The sequence below is a fragment of the Phalacrocorax aristotelis genome, chromosome 1, assembly GCF_949628215.1.
Source record: "Phalacrocorax aristotelis chromosome 1, bGulAri2.1, whole genome shotgun sequence".
Taxonomy (NCBI): domain Eukaryota; kingdom Metazoa; phylum Chordata; class Aves; order Suliformes; family Phalacrocoracidae; genus Phalacrocorax; species Phalacrocorax aristotelis.
In genome coordinates this window covers 34,550,987-34,577,387 of record NC_134276.1, presented here as the reverse complement: position 1 = coordinate 34,577,387, position 26,401 = coordinate 34,550,987, and the positions used below count along the sequence as shown (strand labels likewise).

General features: G+C 36.0%; 1 protein-coding gene across 2 annotated transcripts in view; it reads right to left on the bottom strand.

The window, feature by feature from the left end:
• The window catches only part of VWA8 (von Willebrand factor A domain containing 8), a 195,207-nt gene that overhangs the window by 129,706 nt on the left and 39,100 nt on the right, over positions 1–26,401 (bottom strand). For both annotated transcript variants that reach the window (XM_075087631.1, XM_075087621.1), the window contains exons 6-14: positions 25,798–25,962; positions 25,344–25,393; positions 24,905–25,013; positions 21,866–21,970; positions 16,183–16,314; positions 14,648–14,782; positions 14,490–14,567; positions 8,113–8,273; positions 6,808–6,921 (exon numbers count right to left, since the gene is read on the bottom strand). In XM_075087631.1, coding sequence (XP_074943732.1) covers positions 6,808–6,921; positions 8,113–8,273; positions 14,490–14,567; positions 14,648–14,782; positions 16,183–16,314; positions 21,866–21,970; positions 24,905–25,013; positions 25,344–25,393; positions 25,798–25,962 — 1,049 coding nt within the window. The remainder of the gene's footprint in view (positions 1–6,807; positions 6,922–8,112; positions 8,274–14,489; positions 14,568–14,647; positions 14,783–16,182; positions 16,315–21,865; positions 21,971–24,904; positions 25,014–25,343; positions 25,394–25,797; positions 25,963–26,401) is intronic.

The following is a 26,401-nucleotide window of genomic DNA, read 5'->3' as shown; positions in this document are numbered from 1 at the left end:
AAGCAAACACAGGGGGTGGCATGAGGTAGTCTCAGCTGAAAGTCATAAGCCTAGAAGCTACTCCCTGATTGATAAAAATAGAAATAGATGTCTGAAAACATCACATGAAAGAGGAACCAATGGGAATGTCACTGTCACTAAGCATAAAAGAAGGTCAGGGAACATTAGCCAACCTTATTATAGAAGAAAACATTTCCTAGATAGGATAAATACATATTCTTCTAGAATCACACCCCTCCCCCTGCCATTAATAAGAAGAAAACAACACTCCTCCAGAAATCCACCAAATTCAGAGGAGCAATTCTGTCCCTCTGCAATACCATAAGAAAACACAAGAAGCAGTCAGCTTTCCCTAGTAAAGGGAACACATTTGTACTACCTCCACGTCACCGCCTAACTCAAAGGGCATGGTGGGGACAGCCAGGGAGGGTACGTGGAAAAGTAGTGAGGACAGGAGATGCAAAGTCAGAGCAAGCTAACTTGGTGATATCAGTTAAAGTCACTGACGTACTCTTTAGACTTGGACATATCACAACATCACTGCTGTAGGTTTCCAGTTTGTAAACATGGATAAAACTACTTGGCTGCTTCAAAAGCCTATTGTTTGGACTGATGTTTGCAATGTTGAAAATGTCAAGCTAAGTGTATTATTAAAACAAATGCCACAAATTACTCAATCCTGCAATGCTCTGAAAGTTCCCAGCTTCCAACAGTGCAACAAAAGAGCTTCAAAGTTTTTCCATCGTATTACAGAACAAGTCTCTGAAGGAATATAATACAGAACTCCTACACGGAGCTATATTTTATAAAAGAGAAATCTTTCACATCTTGTGTTCTTTGCAGATGAAAGCTGCAAAAGAGTATCTTGTTAAAAAATTGACACCTTTTAAATTAATAAGCCTCAAACACAGTGGGAAGATTTGGTGCTAGTTGATTGATACAAAGAGTCTCTATCCTTCTCCCTATTAAATGTTTACTGACAGCACAGGTAGTACAGCTTCCTAAGAATATGTGTGTCCTTTTGACATCACTGTTTAATTCCAAACAAGGATTACTGCCACTGCTCTTGAGAGGAAAATCAGAACACAGTCTGTTCAAGGACATTTTAGGGAAATATTTTCTTGTTATTGATACATGGTCTGTGCAATTGAAATTTCTCCTAAAAAGAGAAAAGAAGAAAAAAAATAAAAAGGTAGAATGGCATTCCTAATGCCACCTTGCAAAACCGAACTATTTTTGGTCATCTCTTCCTGTGACATGATCTAATAAATCTAATTTTCTAGCAAATTTTATGAGTTGGGAATTGTTATAATACTAGGACCACAATGACCTATTGTTGTTTTCTTGCCATTTTTCTTAAATTTCACCACAGTATAAAATAAACAGTTTACTTTATCTGAAATTCGTTGAACTGGAAAAGCAAACCCACAACAAAAAAAATGAAGTAAAATCTTGAACATTTAAGCAATTGAAAACTCTTACTGCTTGCTAAATTCGCTCCCTGCCACATTTTATATTTGTCTCATCTACTGCATGTTCCCTTTCAATCTAATCACATGGAAAATAATCCACCGTCTGCAGGGCATTAAAACCACCCATGCATTATGAGTGACTTCTTTTAGCTTTTGCACAATCCTATTACATACCTACGTCTAGATTTTCCTATAACAGTTGCCTTTCTGCTCACCACACCAAGGACTTATCACCTCTCTGCGCATGTGCGCGTGTTGTGGGGTGGATATCCACCCAAACAGATTAAAATACTGCATCATAAAACAAACCAATACTTCACTGCTCATCTTGTACAGGCAGAAATCTTGGATACGCACAGTGTCTCTTTCTCTTAATCTCTGAACCTCTTCAGGAAAATGAATCATACAATCATTAAACGAATAAGGAATCAGCAGCTATAATTTCCATCTACGTAAAAGATCTTTAAGGACCATCTGTCACTTTCTCAAGGGCAGCTTTTTTTTTTCCCCTCCTCAAACTTGTAAACAAGAATACTTAGTTACCTCAAATGAGTGAATGTCATCTTACTGTGACTGCTTTCTAACTTAACCCTACAGCCAAACTGGTACAAGAAAGAACAGAGAAAAAAAGTACTCTGTGCCCACTACTAGTTATCTTGTAGCTTATAGGCTTTCAGCAGGCCAAGGAGTATCTCAAAATCTCACACAGGCAAAAGTACTGCTTGCACTTGTTCAGTCCTGACAGAGCTATTGCACCCACCAGTCTGAAGCCCTTCTCAGAAAAATGCTAGTAGACATGACAGATGTAGAAATGCAATAAAATAATAGTGAACTCATAACTCAATGACACTAACATAATTTCAAATAAGAAAATATTTTATTACCTTTGTAGGAGCTAATAAAACTTTTAAATGAAGTGTCCAAAAATATAATTTATGAATAATAGTGTTTTAACCTGCAAAACTTAAAAATTACCTGAAAACCAAAAAATACTTTTGTCCAGCACTGCTAATAATACTGCCATGGTTTAAGCACAATCACATTCTCTACTGTAATACCGTTTACATTCATATACAGAGGCACGTGATTTCTTTAGACTGTAGTGTAATCTGAAATACCATCCCTTTATTTAAAAAAAACCCTCTTGACTTATCAGGGTTGGAAATCAAGTGACAGATTGTGCAGTAATCTCCTTTCTATTCTACTACATATATGAGTATTATTACTATCGACACACTAAAAATTAAAGGCACTAAAACGGCAAAAAAATATTAATTTTTTTTACTATCAAGTATTTTCATATAGCTTAGTACAAAATGTGTCTTGCTTTTCTGAAGAAGGGATGCCCTAAAACTTCTCCATTAATACCTCAAATTCTTCTCTTCTTAGAAATGGGAAAAATCTTTAGGTGTGTCAAATTCTTTTACAAACACATACTAAAATATTTTTTACAGAAGTTTTGGGTCATTGTTTAGGAATAGTACTCCTTTTCTCTAAGAGAGTTTGAAATGAAAATTCTGATTTAAAATTCCATTCATAAAGTAATGAGTCCAAGTAGTCTACTAAAAAGCATTATCAGTTGTTCTTTTCCATTATGAAAGACATATCTGTATTTATGTAACTTACAACAGCATCTGGCCACCTCAGCAGTGAGTCTTAGATTAAGGGAACAGAGAGTAACAGTGAGTTATTTTGTATTTATGAATGATTAGAAGTAGCACAGAAGACAAACTGCAAACTCTACTACAAATAATCACTGTAATCAAGAACACTCATGCACAGCAAAGCTGACCCAAATTGGTGGGGGAAAAAGTAAGTACTCCATGTTCTCAGTTTCTCTGACATCTGGCAGAAAGGTATCAGTTCTGCTCTATCACAGCTGCCTTCCAGCCTCCAGCTATTGCTTTTTTCTGAAACCCTGAAGATGGCCTTGTCGTCTCCTAGTCTAATGATATCCTAATGAAGCTCTTGGCTTCTTTCTTTCAAAACCTGCTCTTTCAGAAATACTCCTTTTTCTCTTGATCTTATATCTCCTCTGTTTATGACTATTTTCAGCTACTTCATTTATGTCCTGCCTGACCGCTTTGACACTGAAAACTGCCATGCACTGATGTGATTTTAAGTTTGTTTTTACCTCTTCCTCTGTTTCTCAGAAGAACTATGTTAGTACATGAGATCAGGTTGATAATAAAAAGGTTAATATTAAAATAAAAAGGTACTTTTGTAACTTAATATGTATTCTATGTACCATATTGATTCCCAATATACATACGGGAACAGAGGTTGAATGAGTGGGATTTAGGAAAAAAAGTCAGAATAATCTCCTGACTCAAACAAAATTTGAAGCCACTTTCCATAGGGAACTCCCTTACTGGAAAATTAACAGTAGTCTTAATGTGTCACTCATCAAATATCCCAGATTCAGTCCCAGCAGAACTGGGAATGACAGTGTATATTCTGCAGGCCTGGCAAAGAGCAACTGTACCAAAATTACTTTAGACAAACCCAGTAAATCAGGATTAGTAAAGCTCTCTTTTCGTCTAACATCGAAATACAGCTAAGGCCACCAGCCACAGCCACTGATCCACAGAGAGAGGGGCAATATTTCTCATCAGTACAGAAAGCATCTCCCAGCCGCGATTCAGAAGTAAGAATTTGCCCAGCCAATCTGCTAATAAATTCAAGGTACAACACATTCTACATAACATCTCCACAAGGCAATATTTTGCAGGCAAATGAGGTACAATCAGCACCATTGTGTTTTCCTAGTTTGTCATTAAATCAGCTGTCAGTAGCCTAGATATCATTCGATGAGAAGGCGTCTGGAGAGAAGGGCTAATTCTGCACAGCCATTCTACAACACTGGAAGGTATTGCAGCTTACAGTGACAGGTAACTTCTGCTCAAAAGGACAAGTAGCAGGGAGGAATGCAGTCCTGGAATCAACGAGCAACTATTGACATTGTATCCTTGAGCCAGTGAAAGGTAATGATGTTTTCAGAATACGTAAGGGACCAAAACCAGGATGAGGTCCTGGAAAACCTTCAGTTCCTCAAGGGCTAATGAGAACAGTGCCCCCTCTACAGAGGAGTGGTTCACTGGTGCCAAAGAAGCCCACAGACAAAAAAAAAAAAAGAAGTATATACATGTTTGCATTACTTTTCCCTGGCTTCTTTTGAGTAAGTCAGTACAGCAGAAAGTTGAACAAAGGCCAGATTGAACACTTTACCTAGGAGAAGGTGGGACTGTGGACTTCAGCTAATATGGTACCAAGGATTTTCATCTGTATCCAAGATGGTGCTAAATGGTCACACTGAGCTTCCAGATGCAAGAATGCCTACACAGTGGGGTTTCTGCTTGTTTGTTTTTAAGACCAAGTACTAATCAGAAATACATTCCTGTTTAAGACAACACACACACCTCATTTATGGATTAGAGGGCAAAAGCTCACTGTCAGTCAAACAGATAATTTAGAACTTAGCAATTCACAATACGCTATGTTGCAAAACATTAAGGTGGCTAAGTAAAAGCAGTATGTGGTGATCTGAAGGAAAGGGGGACAGCCTTCTGAGGAAAGCCAAAAAAGACTTTTGGAGCCTCCAAAGTAGCCTCCAAGGTAGCCAAAAGCAATGTACAGCTAGCACTGAACAGCAGAACCAAAATGTTACTCAATGACACTGAAGGGAAAGTGTGTACAGAGGTGTCACAGTAAGAAGATGGGTCTACAGAATAGCCACTGAAGAAGACAGCTTGGACAGTTCTCATGGTCTAACAGATAATGAAGGTTATAAGGAAGTCCACTGCCAAAACAGCCATAGTTAGAACAAACAGGGAGACAGAGATTCCAGATGTAAAGCTCTATTCCTGTGAGAGAGATTTGATCCGGGAAGAGGGGCAAGTACTGAAGATGAACGTGTGACGAATTGTCTAGTTTCTGGAATATAGTGGCATGAGCTACAGGGTACCTTGCAGTAAGCAAACAGCACAGCCACTGCCATTCTGCCTGAAAGCACCTTGGACAGGACCATGAACATGGAGCATTGAGAAGACTCACACAATGACAAGATGTATTTTCAAGTACAAAGTCCACGCAAAGTTGGGATACCATCCAAAATGGATCCTTCGAGCCTTTTTGCTTCTTTTCAAAGTCTGGGCTTAAAATCCTAACACACAGAACACTTCCCCGATACATAGTTCTACACTCAAATAAAGAAAATGCTGGAAATGCCCATCTAGCTGGGTGTATGGCCTCAGTAGCATGGATACCATTTGCAACAAGTAGGTTTAGATTACACCATACCTTAAAAAAAAAACAAACAAACAAACAAAGCCCCCAAAAAAAACAAACACAGTGTTTTGGATCAAAAGGGAACTAGAAATAACAAAACAACCAGGCAGTAAAAGAAAAAAACAGCCTTTCTAAAGGGTGGACTAAAAAGGAGATCAAAAAAATTGTATTCAGCCAGACAACTGAAAGAAACGGGGTGGCACATCATGAATGCATCCCTACTATAACCGATAAGTCGTCTTCAAAGTCTGGGCACATGCACACCCTGCTGTGTAAATAGGAATACAGACATCTGACATAAAATTTCTACTGTTTTTTCAGAGGTTAGAGCCATTTAAAAATCCCAGTATGTTTAGCTCCTTATATATTACTGAATATAAGATTGTATTTGTTTTGACGTACACTCAACAATATCCCTCCCATTAACTAAAACTGGTCAGCAGTGTTTGACTACGTATCAAGCATGGCCTCAGAGGACTAGAAAACTTTTCTATCTGTGGAATGTTTCTAGCAGACAAGTGGAAGTGAAGAAACAAAAAGAGTAAGCATAATGGGTCCCAACCCATCCTTAGGATTTCCTGCCCCATATTAGTTGTAAATTAAATACAAGCTTTCTAAGCTCATGAGGCAAAAGAAAGTAACAACTTCAGTTGACCTTTATTTTCCAACACTCTTAATAAAATGTTCCAAAATGAAATATTATATACCACTATATTTATATTTTTATGTAATTATAATTTCTCTTCAATGTCTAACTCTTTCTGTTAAAGGATATTGAATGTTTTCCTTTTCGTTCAAGCACTCTAAACAGGATATAATTTTCTCATGCCACAAAAAGGAAAAAAGCTCATGAGGAAGCTGACGTATAATATCTGGTTCTCTTACTGATTAGAAGGTATCAATTTAATAGGGAAGCATTCTTTAATTATGTTTTTGTTAAAAAAATAAGGGGAAAAAAAGGATAAAAAAGAGAAAAACAGAAAAGAGATTAAAGCTCTTCACAGCATGAAATGGTGTTTGCATTCCATAGTGATAGCTGCCACTTTACCTTTCCTGTAGTTTCTCATCAGAGATCTGTAGTTCTTCTTTTAAGTTTTGGTATCTATCTTCCCTTAACAATCTGGTGCCGTCATAGAGAGTCAATTCTCTGTCATGTATTAGTCTGTTTGAAAATAAAGAATACGCTCTATCTAGCCTTTGATTACTTTTTAAAATACTTATATCAAATAACACTTTTTTTAAAAGCTACCTCAGTCAACACAGGTTCGAGTAAAAAGAAGTTGTATCAATTTAAGATGCATCCAGGTGTGGAGGTAAAATAACATGCAAAAGTAAACAGTTTCATCCCATATAGTCACTTAGTCAACTTAGTTTAAATACATATGGTAAGAAAATGAAAAATAAAAAATTCTCTCTTACCAGTAGAGTGTGCATAAATGGCATGAAACAGCCATTCTGTTATACTTGTACCAAGTAATATACTTCTGTTTTGTTTCTTGAAGCAATACATTTCAGTTGGCTTTAATGATTAACTTACATAATGACCCAGCTTTTATTTTTTTATGCAGAAGTTGAGTAGATATAACGCATGCACAGGCCAAGAAAAATCAGAAGGCAAAGCTACAATGATTCCAACGGGAAAAAAAGGCAAGCATAATTCTCTCTTCTGCCCTTCTGCATACATATCTACTGAAATAAAGACCAAAATTTTTGCTACAATTTGTTTTTAAAGCTGGTGATGTCCTTTAAGTTTGCAAAAGGCAGTATACAATACAGGCGTGGGAAATAGCAGAAAAAATTGACCTGACACTACAGATCATTATTAATATAGTAGTTGCTGTTAATACTTCTTTCTGCAAAGTTTAATTTATTTTTTATCTAATTATGAAATAATGTTTAGAAAGAGTTCTTTGCAATCAGTATAAAGTATGCTTTTACATGTAACTGTAATGACCACATTGTATTTAGAAGCAGAATGCATTCAAAGTATTTTAAACATTTTGACATCTTGCATTTTCAGATCACTGCACAAATACCACTGATTTTTAGATTTTGTAAGTTTAGAGTAGAATCTAGCTCATTCTTCAATTCAGACTTATCATCTGTATTTACAAAGAGCTGAAATTTTCTGTATTATTACAGACTTACAAAGAACATGAAAGAACTGCTTATGCTTTTGAGTATGTAAAGACTGAACATAACATACTCCATGCAACTTCAATGCTCAGCTTGATCTTTACAGTATTCTTGAAGTTACAAAGTCATATTCACCAAAAGAAACTTAATTTCTCAGTTTGCATGTGCTCATTAAACAGGTCACACACACCCAACTTATTGGTGCTCACATCCTGACCTTTGAAGTACAGCTAGAGTGCCAGGGTTAATTCGATGAATGCCATCAAGAATAACAAGCTTTCCTTCCAGGGCAGCAGTAACAAGTGGTGATGGTCTCCAAGCAGTGTCTCCATTAGGAAGAGTATACCTTTGCTGTAGCAAATCTCTAGCCGTCATATCCTGTAAGTATCAATTCAACAGAAGAATATATTCATGCTCTATTTTCTTCATCTACAAGCACATGCTTTCTCCTTAAAAAACTGCATTCTGTTTTTCCTGAGAATATACCCGAAGATTAGCAGAAAATCTTCAATTACTTTTCCAAATTGTATTAGAAATACACACACGAATCTACACACACACTATGTTAAATAGTCTTTGGAAGTCCTAGACTTGTCAATATCACCTCTTTGAAACAAGAACAAGAGCCGTTTTTTCCCCCATAAAAATAATTCAAGCATACGACAACTTGTACACAGCTTTGTGTACAGAAGGGGGCAGCAATTTACACCTGGAACAAACATAGAAGTCACCTGAAAGAGCAAAAATTTCATCATTAACCTTGAACACAAGCCATCATGACATTCCACCTCTCAGCCGGAAAATGCAGTGGAAGCATCGGAGGATAAAGGACAGAGTAAGAAAGAAGCCAGTAACACACAAAATATTAACAGTACATAGCATATCACAAAATAATGCTTATGGGATAAATCAAAACCAAAGGTGAAATCTAGCATATCCTCCAGCACACATATTTTAGATGTTCCATTATAACAGGTAAGCCCTAGAGCAACGAAGACGTAATAGCCATTCTGTGACCTGGAAGATGAAATTCCTTCCTCAGGCTGTGCTATTAACACAACTTAACCTAAAATCAGATAAGAAAAATATTTTCTATTGTAGCTGTAGCTTTTGCATATGTACTTTTCACAACTATAAACCCTTTGAACTTTGATGAATAAAAATAGTACACATGACATCATACGGCCTGAATCATTTCCTCTTTCTACATTTCCTTAAAAGCCTTAAAATAACAGGACAAAGTCTGATTCCTTCAGTGCTTCCACATTTGTAAAATTTAAAGTTCCACATTCAAATCCACAAAACCAGAATGGATCTTTACTGTTGTATTTCTGTTTTTTCACTGCTGTGTTTGCCCTTTTCTATTTTATTAACAAATCAGACTAAAACCAGAACGTGAAACTTTTTTATCAAAGCTAGAGAAAAATGTGGTTTTAGGACTTGCATCAGAAGTGTGCATTCAGTAGCTAGTAAATGCTGTATATCTGAATATTTAACTAACACACCACCTGATAATTCACCTCTAGAAGAATGAAACAACTTACAGTACGAATTGATTGGGAACCTAGTGTGTTATATAGAATGTCCATCTGTAACTCCAAGAACCACTTGAGAACCACGTGTTAATTTTCTGGAGATAAACTCAGAAGTGTATTTTGCTGCAAAATAATTTCTGATATATAAAATGAATGTTTATATTGTAATTTAAATGGTTGAATGAGATTCAATTTAAGTGATGCATTAAAAAGAAGTATCATCTGATAACACGTGTGCAGTTTCTGTAAGGGATTTGTTTTATGGCAAAGTACCTGCCCAGTGATTTTTTGTTTCTATTTATTTACTCTAAAGCAATTTTTAATATATTATTTTGAGAATATAACATTGAGACATAGTGTTATAATACTCTAACATTAAAAATCCTTCCCTTTGGAGGGGAGGCAATAGAAGTATATAAAATTTTTCTGCCCCTTATTTTGGGCAAAGCAATATTCTGCTTTGTGAAACAAAATACACACATTGTATTGCCTTGCAAAACAAAATGCTTATTTTAATTTGTAATAGTCATTGTAACTTACGTGTTTTACACTGCATTGTGTATTTTCTAAAATATTTTGTATGAAGGAAAAGAGAAGTTTAGGAAAGGAAACAAGCAGGATAACTTCTGTTCTGCTCCCTTTAGCAGCTATAGCAATACAAGCCTCCAACCTAGCCATTTCTCATGGCTTGCAGTGCTAATCATGTTCTTGGCAATTATGAGGTGAAAAAAATCTACGTTTCCTGCTTTTCATGCCAATTTGGACTCTTATTTTGTTAGTATGTCTCAACTAAAAAAATTGGAAGGAATTTGTAAAGAAAAATTATGAGGTCATGCAAAAAAAAAAACACTAAAGGAAAAAAATTAATCCTAGAAACAAAAACACCACAGTACACAAACACTAGTAATGTGCTTAAAAAGCTGGTTTTGCTGGAGAAGAAAAGCAGCAGGTTACTGGAAAACTGTTATAACATCACTTTGAATATTGTTTTTTTTCCCCCCCGAAACTCGGGGGGGGAGAAAATATTTTATTTTAAAAAATTTAAACCACAAGTTCCCTAACAATGGTACACAAAGAACTAGCTGGCTGCACCTTCTCGTTTTTTGTTGTTTAACTGCATTAAGAGACAACTTAAAAACAAACCTTTCCTAATCAGGATGAGTTTCCCTTGTCAGTGATTTGCCTACATGGAATTGCATATAGTGAGAAATCTGTATAACGACATCAGATATCACAAGTGAAACATGAATCGTTCTCTAAGCCAACTGTTAGTATAATAGACTATCTATGTGCTCGAAAGGCTTGGGAACCCTTGGTTTAGGTAAATTTGATTCTCATCTCACAACATAAAAGCTTTCAGAGGTTTTTTCCTGTGAAATCAATATAAAGAGCTATGCCTTTTCACACTATTCAAGCCCTTAAATCAACTTCAGACTGAAAGAATGATGAAGCAAATATTAAAAGTAAACATTACATATATAAAAAATGTAAGAATTCATCTCTTCACAGAGCCTGAAGAAAAACAGTGCTATTGCTTCAGACCAAGGATAAGTGCCCCAGTACTTATTTTTGTGTCTGCAGAAATTAATGGAAAATAAAGATGAACCATAGGACAAATAAAATCTTCCTTAATTTGAGAAATGGATTTAGGACAATATGGTGTGTGTTTCAAAAAAATGAAAAGACTCCTTTTTGTATGAAGTAGAAAAATCTCCTACATTTACAGCATTATCAGAGTTCTCATAGCCTTCATTGCTGAATTACTGCATGAATTAATACATTTAACATGTATTCAGTTTTTATACACTGCTTCCTGTAAAAACTTTTGAGATTATGTAAGACATTGTACGTAGGAAATACCTCTATGTATAGATGCACATGTGGATCTTACATTGGCTTTTCTACACAGGAATTTATAGTGAACAACGAGCTCACAGTCATTATTTGCCTTAGTGATACTGTTTGATATCACCAAAAAGCCTTTCTCTAAAAACTCTCTGCCCTTTGAACTTGATCAAACCCTGGTGAAACCAAAGGAAAGGTTAATTTCAGTGGGAAATAATTCAAAGCTTTCACCTAGATTTGATTTCTGTAGGAATTACAGACCTCTCTGAAAGACAGACATTTACTGAGTAACTAATTTCATTGTCAGCTCTCCTCATTCGTCTCCAAAAAGGAAATCTTCTGCTCCCATCCAATTAAGCCATACTAATTAAAGGTAGAATGGTGAAAAAACAGTGGCCATACTTCTAAACCAAATAATTGACTAATTTTGCTGGTAAGTATCCAATATTCTATTCCGTGCAACAAACCAAGGGTTAGGGTGTGCTTGTCCTTAAGCAGGTTTGTCAAGCTGCAAAAACTTATTTTCCTGGGATGATTTAGAAATGTATTTATAGTGACAAGTGCAGAGAGGAGCATGCAGGCTAGCTGGACACACTCAGTTCTGGCTCAGGAACTGTGCACCTACCTTAATATACCACTCTACAGAAGCTAATAGGTGCTGCTGGGAATCCAGATGTATTACTATGAGCATAACATTGCACTGATGAGGCTATGTAGCTTTGGAACCCAAATCTGCTTGCACCTGGCCACTTTGAAGTGTAAGAAAAGTGCACAAGTCATCTGTCTGACTCCATCTATGCAGACACAGTTTCAGAGTCTGAGCCTTTATCAGCTGAGGCCACACAGGGGGAAGGAAAAGCAGTTGGATCCTGCCTGGGGAGGTTCTCAACAGTGCAGGAAAACATAAAATGTCTTTTATTATCTTTCTTTTTTCATCATCAGTAATACTTCTCTTTTTTAGTTTTCCCTCACTTTTTGTCTGTTTCAGCCCTTCGACCTCACCACCCATTTCTCAGTGTCTCTCTCTCCCCACATGACATTGCACTTCCAAATCAGCTGCCATTGCCACTTTTTCCTTTGGACATCTCCATGCTGGCCAGCAATAATTTAAAGAAGCGAAGGGATGGAAGAAAGACCAATATATTGCATTAAACCTGATGCTAATGTTCCCCAGCAGCATTACCAATTAACACTTACAACTGTAAATCCTGTGATATTTGGTGTATTTTGACCCACAAGGTCATGGGAGACTCTTGACTTCATATTTTATTTGAGAGTGTTTTCATTCCTCAAGGTTATGGAGAAAACCTTACACGTGTGATCTCCACTGTGAAAAGCTAGCAGATTAATGAATTCTACTTTTTAATCTTCTAATTTTTCAGTTTATGTCATGAAGTTAGAGTGTATGAAGATCTAAGACTGACAAATCCTTCCAAACATACACTGAGTGACCACTGGCTATGGGAGATCACTGTTAAGCATGACAGAGCTTGCAGTTTGCAAAAAAAACCCCTCTAGTGCTGTGAGAGAGCCTGAAGCACTGTCTGGATGAAATAAAAGGGGAAAACCCTAAACATACAGCAGTCCCACTGCGCCATGTTTACCATACTCTGTGACAACTGACAGCTCCAAAGCCTTCATTCCCTTATTATTCTGGATGTCCAGCCTTCCTGGAACCATTACTACTACTCTATGTTAATCTTTTAAAATATAAACTGTACATTTTACTCAGTAAAAGCATTCACTCTGCCCTTACTTTTTCAATTAGTGTAAGTTTCTTCCTGCAACTGATGGAAAAAGCAGCTACAACAATAAGCTCCTTGCCACCACCATGAAAGCCCATGGATGCCCTTTACACTTCTGCAGTTCTTCCTTCTTGTCATTTTATCCCATCAGTGCCATTCTAAGGCAACTATGTCAATGTCTCACAGTGGTAATGCACACTCCTCCCCAGATTTATCTTTAAAGCTACATCTGTGCTAAGACACAACATAAATAAATTAGCAATTTATTTATAGATTTATAATTTATGAATTATAATTTATAAATTAGGCTAGGGCTGAAGAATATTACTCTGTTTGTTATAGCACCTATGAATAATTAAGTTAATATTCATTGAATGTAATATGTATATATTGCATTTAAACACCAGCCCTCTTTTTTATTTCTAGGATGCAACATTTTTGAACACGGAACCTTATCTTTTAATCTCTACCGCAACACAGTCCCTCCACAACTGTAATCATCAGACTAAACAGAAATGTAAAAAAAAAGGCACAAAAATCTATAATATTGACTTAAATTCCACATTAGCCATCAAAAAAAAAAAAAAAAAAAAAAAGAAAAAGAAAACCATGTAAGAGGGTATTAGGCAATCCTGACAGAAGCAGCATCAAAGAAACCCAGGAAGACAGATTAAGCCTATGGAACATGAGATCCTCCACAGACATAAAACGCATTATGTATTCTCCATATGATAAAGAAACTGTCTTCCATAATAATAAAAAAAGTAGTCTTGATAATGGAGAATTCCATTATAAGATGAAATAGCATATGGACAAACGGGAAAAAAAAAAAAGTAAAGACAAAAGGTTTTCCGCAGACATTCAACATGCATGAATTACAAGTGCTCACCACTCTGACCTAAAGGCAGGAAACACTTCAAAAGGGGGAAAAAAAATCCAAAAAGGAGAATACACAAAAGACAATTTTTTCTTTACGACACTCAACCATGCCAAATCACAGAATGAGTCGTCAATTCTCTGTGGCTAGGAGAAAGACCACTGTGTTAAATAACTCTCCTTACATTTTTTTCAGATTACCTCTTTCACATTCACAATGAAGTAAATAAAATCAAAGAAAAGCAATATCAGGGCCAGTTTATATGTAATAACGCTGTACTATCTATATTGATGCACAGTACCCCCTCTGTTTAGACCCGCAGTAAGAAGAGATTTTAGATGAACATTCTATCAGAGAGAGTAAAAAAATGCTCTATAATCATCAGAAAACTTTGCTGTCTTTGAAATCTTTGCTATCTTTTTTTTACCCCATATCAGTGATCATCAGTGACTTTAAAAGCTGCAACTGTATACGAACATAGCTACAGCTTTTAAAATCACAGAGAGACACAAAGATACACAAAGAATCAATGACTTGTGTATTATATTTTTATCATATTTAAAGCTGGGCCATCAACAGATAGTTTACTTACCTGGTACAGCATGATAGGTTCTATGCTGTATCCCAGCATATCAGCAAACTCCTTAGCAATAACTGTTTTGCCACAGCCCTAAAATGTTAAAAAATAAGAGCTAGATTACATTCTAAGGAACATGGGGAAGGAAGGAAAAAAGAAATTTAAATTCTTACTTTTCCTCCAATTAAACACATATCTTTAACCATATGGGACTGCATCATTTCTGCCAATAGTTGATTATGGCTGGAAGTCCTTATGAAAGTATCTGATCGAGGATGCTTTTTTAACAGCCCAGTCCCAGCTGGAACCTATAAGGGGGGGAAAAAAATTAAAATGCTAAATAAGCTATACTATGATAACTCTAGGCTTTGTGTGGACTGGGTTACACTTCTTCAAAACTAATATTTTGCTGATGATTGTCATCCATCAAATCTAACTCTCTCACTTAAAAAACATTAAATGGTAATTTCTAATAGACAACCTTCTTCACATCTCCTTCACCCACTCTTCATTAAAAAAAAAAACAAAACACAACAAAACCAAACCAACAAACAAACAAACAAAAAAACCCCAAAACCAAAACCCAACCCCAAACAAAATGTTAATTCAATTACAGCATTGGGGTCTGCAAAGAATTTGAGGCTGTTTGTGCTAGAGACAAAATATAGAAATCACCAACATTTATTGCTCATCAGAGAAACATGGAAGAGAAACAGCAATTTGTACTGTGAAAATCTGAAGAAGCTACTTTGACCGGAACATTGGAGAGTTTCAATCGTTCCCCGCATTAAGGCACTTGCTCTATTTCCACCTTCCGTTCTAGTCTAGGAACTGTTTCACCTGCAAACTCCTTATGCCCTCCTGTTCCCAGAGAGACATTCTACGGATGTATTTTCAGAAGGTACCACTTACACGTGAAATGAAAACAAAAATCTTCCCCTCAAAAAAAGAGTTGAATCAGGTCCCTACAGACTCACTTCTTTTCTGACAAACCTATTTGCTGCCATTCCTCTTTTTACTCTGTCATGGTACAAACTCTGAGGATATTCCTCAGCAATGTTAACATAATCTCTCTCTGACTCCCACTAATTCACCTCATTTACAGACTCTCTATGCTCTCCAAATTCAACCTTAACTTCAAATTCTCAGATCAGCATCTGTTTCCTGAATAAGACCTTATTTCACCACCTAGCAGGTCATAAACTTCATTGGAAGAAACTCACAACTAATCATATTTGATGTGATTACTTTTGTTCCATTTTCCCAACATCCTGTGTCGGAACATTACCAAGGACTCATTAGATTTTATTTGAAGTGTAGACAAAGACAGACTATTGTTTTTATTAAAAGGAAAAGGGAAAGCAGCACCAAGAGCATCACAAGTACTCTCTGCTATTGTAATCCAATAAAAAATTACGAAATTTAGAGGTTTTGCTTTCATCCATTATTTAGCATTTCTTTTAACACAGGAACTTAAATGAAACACAGGTAGGAAAGTATGAGTTTATCTAGAAATAAAACCTTGTGCATCCATAATATAATATTCCAGCATGGAAATGCTTTTCTAATAAATATCATGTGTTACACTACCAAAAAATATTCAATGCAAATTTTAGTATCAAGTGTAACTGTCAAATTCTCAGTGAGATGAAACCAAGTTAATGATATCTAAAAACATATATAGTTAGATGAATATACAAATTCATACCTGGAATGTCACTTCTTTTTCACCGATCTGGACAGTTACATCAGCCTGGAAGGGTTTGTTTCCATGTACAGTTTCTACTTTTGTAATGTTTCTGGGAAGCAAGTGGCTTTCTGAATCCTGAAGCTCAAAATGCTGTAGAATTAAGGGGTGAGGGAAATTAATTATTAAATACAGCCTTCTGTTTCTTAAAGCTGTTCGTTCTGAAAACAGGGCCAGAAGCATATTGAAGATTAATTGCTTGTGAAGTCCTAAATCCATTTAGTTCAACTTTTACTTTGCATACGTATGTTCACATTTTCCTTGGTCTATATATTCTACATTTAAAACCAAAGCAAAAAGATCATATACCATCTTCTGGCTGTAGTGACAGATGTAAAGTGAAAATGTTACATGGTGACTTTGCCAAGTCTTAGCTTGACAGACTGAAATAATAAGAGAAACTGATGATAGCCTTTAGCATGTGTAATAATAGATCACCTATCTCTGCAGGTCATTATAACCAATTGTAGATTTAAACATCTGGCTACCAATAAAAATAACCATCAAACATTATGTTTACTTAGCTCCACAGCCTTATCATACAATGAAAATTGAGGACAACCTGTACAAATTAAGCCTTCAGCATGTTCTGGGTATATCAAGGACAAAAAAAAACCAGTACATTTGTCTTCCTAGTCCTCTTTTGAGCATTGTACTCTCTTTTTTATGTTGTATATAGGAAATATGAAAACTATCTAAAAAATTCTGTAAAAAGTCTATTTTGTTGGGGAAGGGGAAATCATATCAGGGGGTTTTATGCATAAAAAAGCCACTAACTGAAATTAATGAACTCATAGAGCCATTTTATTCAAAGGAGTGAATGCTGAGCAGCCAAGAGAAAAAAGTATTAGAATTGTTAGGAGATTTATTTTTTTTAAAACAGAAGTCACTAATGTAAAATAATCCTTAAAAAGCATGCAGTTTTATTACTACCAGGATTCACAGCACTGCCTATAGAAGTTTAGAAAGAAATTGTAAATTCCCATTCTGGGACAAGAGCCTACAAAATTTCATGTTTGAACATGAATTTAAGATAAATGTGCTTTAGTAAAAGGCTGCACCAAATTATATCCTTATTGTACCAGCTCAGCCTACTTTAGATACCATTAAACATTTAAACAACAGAGGACAGGAATGCCTACTGAGTAGTACCTCACACTGATTCTGTGAAATGGACTACAGATGTTCTCACTCATATGTTCATTAATAAATTGTAATGTTCTTACTCAGTTAATGGTATTTTGGATAGGGCCAAAGCTGCTCATACACAAAATTGTGAACTGCTTGTACACTAAAATCCCTTAATCAGATACCAACAAAAGAAAAAACTGTGAGCAAGCAAGATGATTATCTGCACCAGCAGCCTCTGTAAGTGCAAGTGGTTTGACAGTCCGTAATTATCAGGCTAGATTCTGCATGCCTAGAAATATGTGAGAAAAGGCAAACTGTAAAAATCAGAAAAAAAAAAGGAAGAAGAGGAATTCTGACCACCTGGAAGTATCTAATCTTCTATCTAATCTAATAAGATCAGCAATGTCTCAGCATGGAAACTGGAAAGAATACACCGCTGATCCAGCTGGGCAAAGGAACAGAGAGCTTAAATGAGATGTATTTGCAGATAACCACTACGCTGAACCTACAAGACAGCTAAGCTATCCAAAAGAGGCATCCAAAGGCAATGGATCTTTCTTGAAGATTCTCTGCATGGGAAGGAAAGAGAATTTTTCAAGGAACACGAGGACTGAACCATTTCACAAGAAGCAAATTATGAACTGCAAGCTCAAGATGAAGTCTGAAGGACAGATTCCACCACAGTGGTATGTATTGGCACTAAGAGCATTCATTAATGCAAAACCCCAAAGATTATAAATTGCTTTGGGGTGAGTTAAAGAGAAACAAATCCTTCCTTACACCAAAAGTTACAACAGAATTATCTTAGAATTGAACAGAATTGTCTAGACAAGAATGAAGATTCCAGTTTTCTGAACTATTAGCCCAGTCTCTATGAGAGAGTGCCTATGTAGTCTGAAGATTCTCTACTGCAAGGCAGGGAAACAGGTTTCGAGAAGGAGGTCAAGTAAGATTAAAGGGGGTGTGCAAATAATACAAAAATGAGCCAAAGGGAACAAACAAGCTTTTATATTAATAAGATCGAGACAGTAAACACATAATTCATCAAGGCATAAAAAATGAAGACAAATTCTAGAAGGGTCTTAGAGTGAAGTTAAACACTTGGATAGTAGGCTAAAAGGGACTTGCTCATTTATTAAGACAAATCTGATCTATATGTTGTTTCTAAAATCTGATGGGAAGATTCTCTTGATTAGAAGGTAAAACAAACCGAAACAAAACAGTGGGTGTTTCCAACACTGGGGACAAAAAAGGCACACAAAAGGCACGTATGTGAGAATTAAAAAAGCAAACCCAAAACTCCTGATGAATCTGAAGTAAATACTAAAAGCCTATGGAACAATGGATAAATAAGTGTAGAACAGTTGGAGTCTATTATGAGCCACCAAACTCAGCCTAGATGAAGATGACCAGTTCTATAAATGCCTATCAGCAGCATACAGGAGAGAAAACTTCAACACTGGGAGATATCATATGCACTTAAGCTTATTGTTTTGCAATGTTTAACTGAAGGCTGTTTTCCTTGAAAGCAGCAATTCCTCTATATCTAAATCTTGTAGAGAAAAAGCTTAAATGAACTTTTACTTATTTTTTGCAATCATATTTCAAATGTTCATCTGTCAGTCAAAATAATTTGTCATGCCAATATTTCACTCAAGTACAGAACGATTTTAAAGGCCAGAATTCAAACCATGTAATATTTTCCTTTGCAAGATCTGCTAAGTTTAAGACCTTCCTTAAGAATCAGAATAGAAATTGATTTCTATTTAAAACTGTTTCTGTTTCCAAAGTGCAGAAACTTCAAAGAAGAGTACACAAAGGCACATGGTTCTCAAGTTTATTTTGGTACTTCTGTACAACTGTCTGTTGCAAACTAATGAACTAATGAATGTTGCGAAGTGTAGCACTTGTACAAATGTTCTGTATGATAAGCAACTCTCAAGATCACTGCTGATGCTGGAGTAGTGTGTAATCCATAACACTTTTTTCTATGCTAATTAGTTTGACACAAGGAGCCACATTTTTATCAAATTAAAAACTTGGTTGACAGGCGGAGTTAAGCCTAAACCAGGTTTTAACTTCAACTAGATCCACTCAACAAGAGGTTTGCATTCCAACGCATCTTTACAAATCCAAGACTAATACCATAACGAACTGCTTTCACTCACAGGAAAGGTGTAAGTCAATATTTCACATTAATTCATTATCAGAATAAGAATGAAGACGAATACCTAGGTCTTGGTGGAGTCTCAGTGAGCAAGGAGGCACAAAAGGAAAAGATTTACCCAAGCTGAAGATAATGTTTGGGAAGACAGTGCTTGGAGAACATGATCTCTTCAAGAAATATGCACAGGGTCTAACAGCTGCCAAAACTAGCTGTTTAGCCTAACCGCTGGCTACCTCGCTTCTCAGCTCTGACAGCTGACTGGAAGGGAAGACGTCCTGAAATTAAGACAGTTATCAGCTGGATTACTACTTCCCCATATTTGCCTCCAAGTTTGATGCCTAAACTTTACATTTTATTATATGAAACTTGGTTTTATTTTCTTTAAATGTTAGTTGATACTAAGAACTTATTCAATTCACAGAAATTAACCCATCAATTGCAATACACTTCAAGTATCTATTTTTTCAACTCTTGGTACCTCCCAGTTGAGTATTTCCTAACAGTATTCTGTTACACAGAGAGAAATATTCAGTGGCAAATATTAGCTGGACACTCTTTGGAAATCTGTAGGAAGGTAGAGTAAGAAACCACCTTGGCTTCTGCCAGACTCGTCTCCCTCACGTTTCTCATGGAATGGAAAACAAAATATTATTCATATTTAATACAGTTCTGGCACTGCTGTTACTGAAATATCATTATAAACAGAAGTTCCTCAGTAGAACCAGTTATTTTCTGTATTTCTTAAGATTCATTGCTTAACCAGATTTTTTGGGTGCAAACAGAATAAAATTCTAACTAAGATTTTATGTACTTATTGACATAATGGGACACGTCTGTGTAAGTAATGATGAGGAAGAGTATCAAGAAAAAACGAAAATTAACACAGAAAAATGAAAATGATAAGGAGTTATTTAAAAGTAGACGATCACTGAGAAAGAAGATTTTACTAGTCAAAACACCTTGTCTCAAACAGGAAGCAAAAGCATACACAACACATAAGATTAAAGAAATGGAAAATGGAGGAAGCTCATGGTACTGAACATAAAGACATTCACCATTTGTAACTGATAGGGGAAACAGAATGACAAAGGATTTAAAATAAAGGCATATTAAGAACAGAAGTGACTGTCACTGCTCTGCTAACAGATAGAAGTCTATTTCCACCTAGACCATGGTTCTTACGGGCAACTTCAATCACCCTGACATGTGGTGGAAGGGTAACACAGCATGACACAATCAATCTAGATTTCTGAGGCTGCCTAGAATAATGTCTCAGCGCAGGTGCTGCACAGGCTAGGCAGGGGTGATGCACAGATGGCTCCTGCCATTCACAAACAAGGAGCAATTGGTTGTGGATGCGGCAATCAATGCAGCACTGGCCGTAGCAACCATGAAATAATGGAGTTCAAATCCTGAGGGGGATTGATGAAGGCAAGTAACAGACTACACGTGCTGGATTTCAGGCCAGATTGGCTTATTCAGAGAAGTGGTAGGTAGGACCCCAAAGGAGGCAGCTTTGAAGGTTCATGAAAGCTAGCAGGTCATTCAGGACAACCTCCTTCAAACGCAAGGACTGTCCATCTCAAAACTCAGGAAAACAAGTAGGGGGCTAGCCCAGGACTGAGCTCCAATGCAAAAAGGCAGCATATGCGAGCTGTCAGCAGGGATGGGCTACAAACGTTTCCCTGACACACAGACTTGGTTTTAGGAAAAACAAAAATTCACTAGCTACGAAGCTGGTTATTTCTAAATACATGTGTACACAAAACTTATAATTTTCAGGACTGAAAGAGCTGGGTAAGATGCTGTAAGCTGTGAATGCTAATTTTCAGCAACATACATAACTTCTACAACATATTCAAAAATTAAAGGAAGCCAGCACCGTGATAAAGTTTTAAAAGGACAAACGGAATAACCCAGCAAAATTAGAGGTGCTGTAAGCTATTATTACACATGGATCTGACTAACAACAAGCAACAAAAGGCTCTTAAAAGTCAGATGCCAGAGGTATTCTTTAAGCATTTAACTACCTTAACCCTATAAGTAGCTAATTTCAAGTTAATTAACCACTTACCAAGTGATGGTTTTTCTGTAGTTTTGAACAGAGGTCTAAATATTCTACAGAACATAGAGGTTTCACTTTTCACTATAATGAAATCTACTAGCTTATGATGTTTGGTTTTTTTTTTAAAAAAAAATGCTGTTTTAGCATCAGCAATCATGTAGCCATTTAGTTTATTTAAGATTTCTATTTTTTACAGGAGTAGCGAAGTAACATTAGTCAGGAGAACTACTGTCATAATCCCGTCAGTCCCTGGAATTATAATATATTTGTGCAATACTTACTTTTAATGCATCTTCGACTGCAGTCCTGCCTTCCTTTCCAAGGAAAACGTTATAGGGGTAAAGCCGGTCAATAACACGCTGGACTGACATCATAGGAAAGGAATCCTAATTCAAATTAAAAAAAAGAAAAAAAAAAATAAAAAAGAATTATTGGCTCATTCTATCATCAGCCATTAACCTGAAAATCCTGTATAGCGCTGAACTTAAAACAAAACTGTAAGGGTAATATACAAATGACTGCTGCATGCAGTACTCAAATGTCAAAACAAGCATCTGTCATGTGCAATTCATTATAATTTAAATGTCTAAAGTAGATCAGAACAACTATGTCCTAAAAATTACTTTCTTTCCTGTGCATGAATGGAAGCTACAGTGACTGGCTCTGATACCTAAAAACATTTAAGGTTAGGAGAGGCAAATCCCTCCACAGGTAGTTTCACAGGAGTTTCATAGTACTACTAGAAGAGAATCAATATGAGAAGAAATCTATATTATAATAATTATCTACTCATTCACAGCAATTTCTAGTATTTAATTTTGATTCTACTACATTGTACAGATTCTAGTTAATAATTTCCTAGAAATTTCTGAACAATTTGCTCAAAACTGTTTTGTTTTGGAATGAGTTACTAAGCATGCTTGCACTTTCTACACAAGACTGAAAACAGCTGGGCTTTTTTTTGCTATCTCCTTGTTAGTTTTAAGTACTAACTCTTTTGTCAGTTGCTTTCTGAACTAGACAGATTCAATTATTTTGCCACAGTAATAGAGAAAGAAATGGATGTGCATTTAAGAATACTCAAGACACATATGCATAAACCTTTTCATGGTGGAAAAGAGTGTTTCAAAACCCCTACAGTAATGCTTGTATTTTTCAAAAAACAATTGCGAATTTTTAATGACTACTTGTGTGCAACACCAGGGAAAAACATTAGTGGACTGGCACTACTTTTTTAAGCCTTTAAAGTAAGTAAAAAGTAAATAATATAATTCAAATAAAACCAACTGATTTTCAGTTATACGCTTGGATTTACATAGGCACCCAACTGAAAGAAGAGTTGTTCTAGAAATTAAATCAGGAGATGCATATTTAATGATATGCATAATTCAATTCATACTTATAATCAGTAATACTATTTATAATGTTCCATATTAAAAAAAGATCAGTAAAAATAAACCATTTAAGGCACTGTAGTAAATGTACTACTTAAAGGATCAGGGAGCCCTTTATTGCATTTTAAAAGCTCTCTGTCTATATATAAAGTCATCACATATAATTTGTCCACATTATCTCAAATTAATAATAATTACAGTGGCATGTACAAAATTAGCCTCTTCAGAACAGCACCCTATTAAAAAAAATTCTCCCTTTCAGCAGGCAGGAGTTTTCAACCTAAGAAATACATTTGGGGATTGTGTGAATCCCTGATAAAAGATAAGAAGCTACTCATTACAATGCATTCCCTCCACACTTTCAAACAGTTAAATCAACCAAGCTAGAAGAGGAGGATGGCAGTGACCCAGCATGCAAAGGAAAAATGCTTTAGCTAGAATCACTGAGAACAGTCGGCTTAGAAAACCAAGTGATTAAAACTAATTCTAAAAGAAACAGTTCTCGTCTACCTAAAAAAGACACTGTCATACAACGATAACACTTCACATTCTCTAATGTAAAATAAAATGCTTCCTTTGTTACATAGTTTAGATAATAGCTTAAGACTAATTTTCTTTCCATTACTCTGAAACCCATCTGGCATTCATTTAAAAAATAATTTTTCACTACAGGGCTCAAAGAATAAAAAGTTACAATTTATTTTAAAATCCAACATGTATTTCTTTCCTAAAGCCCTCCAAATACCATTTAGTTTCTCTGAACTTGAATTTTAATCACTTCTTAACATCTGATGTAGTATCACTAATTCAGAAAAAAATTATGTCTGCAAGTATCCAGCACAACTGAGGGGACTGAGTAACAGCACAGTTACACAAGTAATTAGTATGCTTTAATGTACATAATCCAACAAAATACATCAAAATTATTCACCACTGAGCAGTATCATAGGTAAAATGATTGCATAAGAGACAAAGAATTATCTTAAGAGTTCTTTCTACAGATACCTGCACCTTGAAGAGAGGGTTTGAGAAGCTGTCCTGGTATTTTACCTTCCTGGGCTGACCATATCTGCATGCAAAAGGGTACCAACCCCTCTCTCATTATAAAGATCTCATCTCCCTGACTTCCTTCAGGAGGTACCTTCTGTTTTCACTTTGGCTTTTTACCATGCAATTATAAAGTCCAAGGGACAAAAGCCTGTCAGGGAAAGCAGAAAGACTGCCACAGCTTTAGTCCTGACCCGCCTGATCTGCCACTGTGAATTCAGCAAGTGTACAACTGTTATATTTCCCTATGGTCTGTAGCTATCAGAAAGTATTGCATCTTCAGGTACGCACAGCCTGCATCTTCAGGTAACCCTCTATGTCTCTGTTTATTCTAAATCCACTAGCCAAGCCAAAGACCTAATGTAGGCTTCATCTCATAAAACGTAACTGTCTCTTGAATACCCAAATTCAGAGAGTTGTTTTGAGTCATTCTACGTGTCACTGGAGAGTAATAGGTGTCTTTGTAATGAAAACAATCTGATTTACATGCATACCTTTAAATCAGAAGCACTTTTAGGTTGTGACTTTTATTTCTCTCCACTGACTATCTCAGTGTCATCAGGTAAACTGTAGATTCCCCTGAAGTCTGGTAAGATGATTTAGCAGAGCAAACTATTTTGAGCACTAAAATACATTTAAACACATCACAGATCTTGTGCCATGCCATACTTTGTCCTTCAGTATTGTGTTAAATACTTGGTTAAAGTATTACCCAGGGATACCTGACTGGGGCTTTTCTCCCTCAAACCGTCCCTAGCTTTTTCAGGCTTATTTTACAAATGTTCACGTTAACTGTCTTGTAACAACACAAATAATCCAGATCTAATTTTGAGAAATTTTAAGCCAATACAGTTTCACAGCACATGTGTATGCACATACCAAAATCTGAACTGCAGCCGATAAGCTGTCTAAAGGAAAATCTGGAAGTCCCAATGTAGAAGATTCTTGAGAGCATAGAGTCGTAGCAAAAGACAGCAGCTGAGAAATTCTGCATAGGAAAAAGTAATTACAGAGTTTTATACATGCTATCTATATTTAAAAATACTAAAGCCTAAAAAGTTAAATACAGTGTAAGATGCTGAAACTATTTCTGAGCACAAATAAGTAAGGTGTGATTGAAGTTCTAAAGCATTAAGGATTCATTATATGAAGGCTGCATACAAAAAGCCGTGTGAACATACACCCACACATATTAAAAAGCTTCTTCAGTTCTGGTCTCTATGCAGTGATAGAAGACACAAAAATAGCAAGGAGTCCTGAAAGGACATCGCTTTTCTTCATTCATTCCATTTTTATTTTTTCAATTATGAAAAATTACCTCTCTGTGGAAATGTTTGATCCAATTGAATATAACAGCTGAAGATGGTCCTGAAAATAGAACATAAAATCACAAAGTAAATTAATTTAGGGATCATACTGTGGGTCACAGCTCGTGATGTATGAGGCATTTTCTATTTTTCCCTCTAATTGAGACATGAGGAGTCTACTCACTCACTGACACAGAATTAATTTTATTTAAAAAAAGGAAGAAAGATTATAAAATCTTTCTTTTAGAGTTATATGTTTTATGTAAGTTGTTTTTCTGCTGCAGCACTCCTTGGCAGCTTTAAGCCTGCTTTTCAGGAATTTATTAGGCCCCAGTATGAAAAGTACCCTTTAAGATAAATTTATTACCCAAGGACTCTTTTCAGAGGTGAGGTAAGTAAAACATAACGTCAAAATATTAGCTTTACTCAGTACAGATAATCCAACTCCTCTGCTAAGACACTTACCTTAAAAGGCAGATGATAAACATCTCTAGCTTGAAAACGAGAGCGAAGAGGCGGATCCAAAGGGTTACCAGAATATTTCGGTACTGGCAGGCCCAATGCTATCACTCGAAAATCTTCACTAACCCGAACAATCTTCCATGAATCTAACTCTGCTTTTGTATGATCCTAAATTAATTAAAAGAAAGAAACAAGAAAAAAAGAAAACTTACATCATTAAGAACGTACAATGACTAAGCTGCAGATTGACTAACGGCCCTGGTCCTTCAGCCTAAATGGGATAATGTTTTCATCTTTCATCCCGAGGGGCCTGAAAGCATTGAACTAGTCAAATTTGTGGATGGTAGAAGCAAGTTTTTCCAAAACGAACTTAGACAAAATGCTTGATTGGGTGCAGCTTTCAGGCCTGTAGCAATTTGACCAAAGATCCCACAGATGGTTCAAGTTGAAAAGGTATCACTACAACATTGTTTTCACAAAGAATAGAAAATAAACAGACCACAAAATTTATTGTATTCTAAAATATTACAAGTGGGTTACCGTGAGCAAATATTTTTTCTTCTTTTTTCCCCATCTTACAACTGTAAAGGAGATTAAAATCTGCATT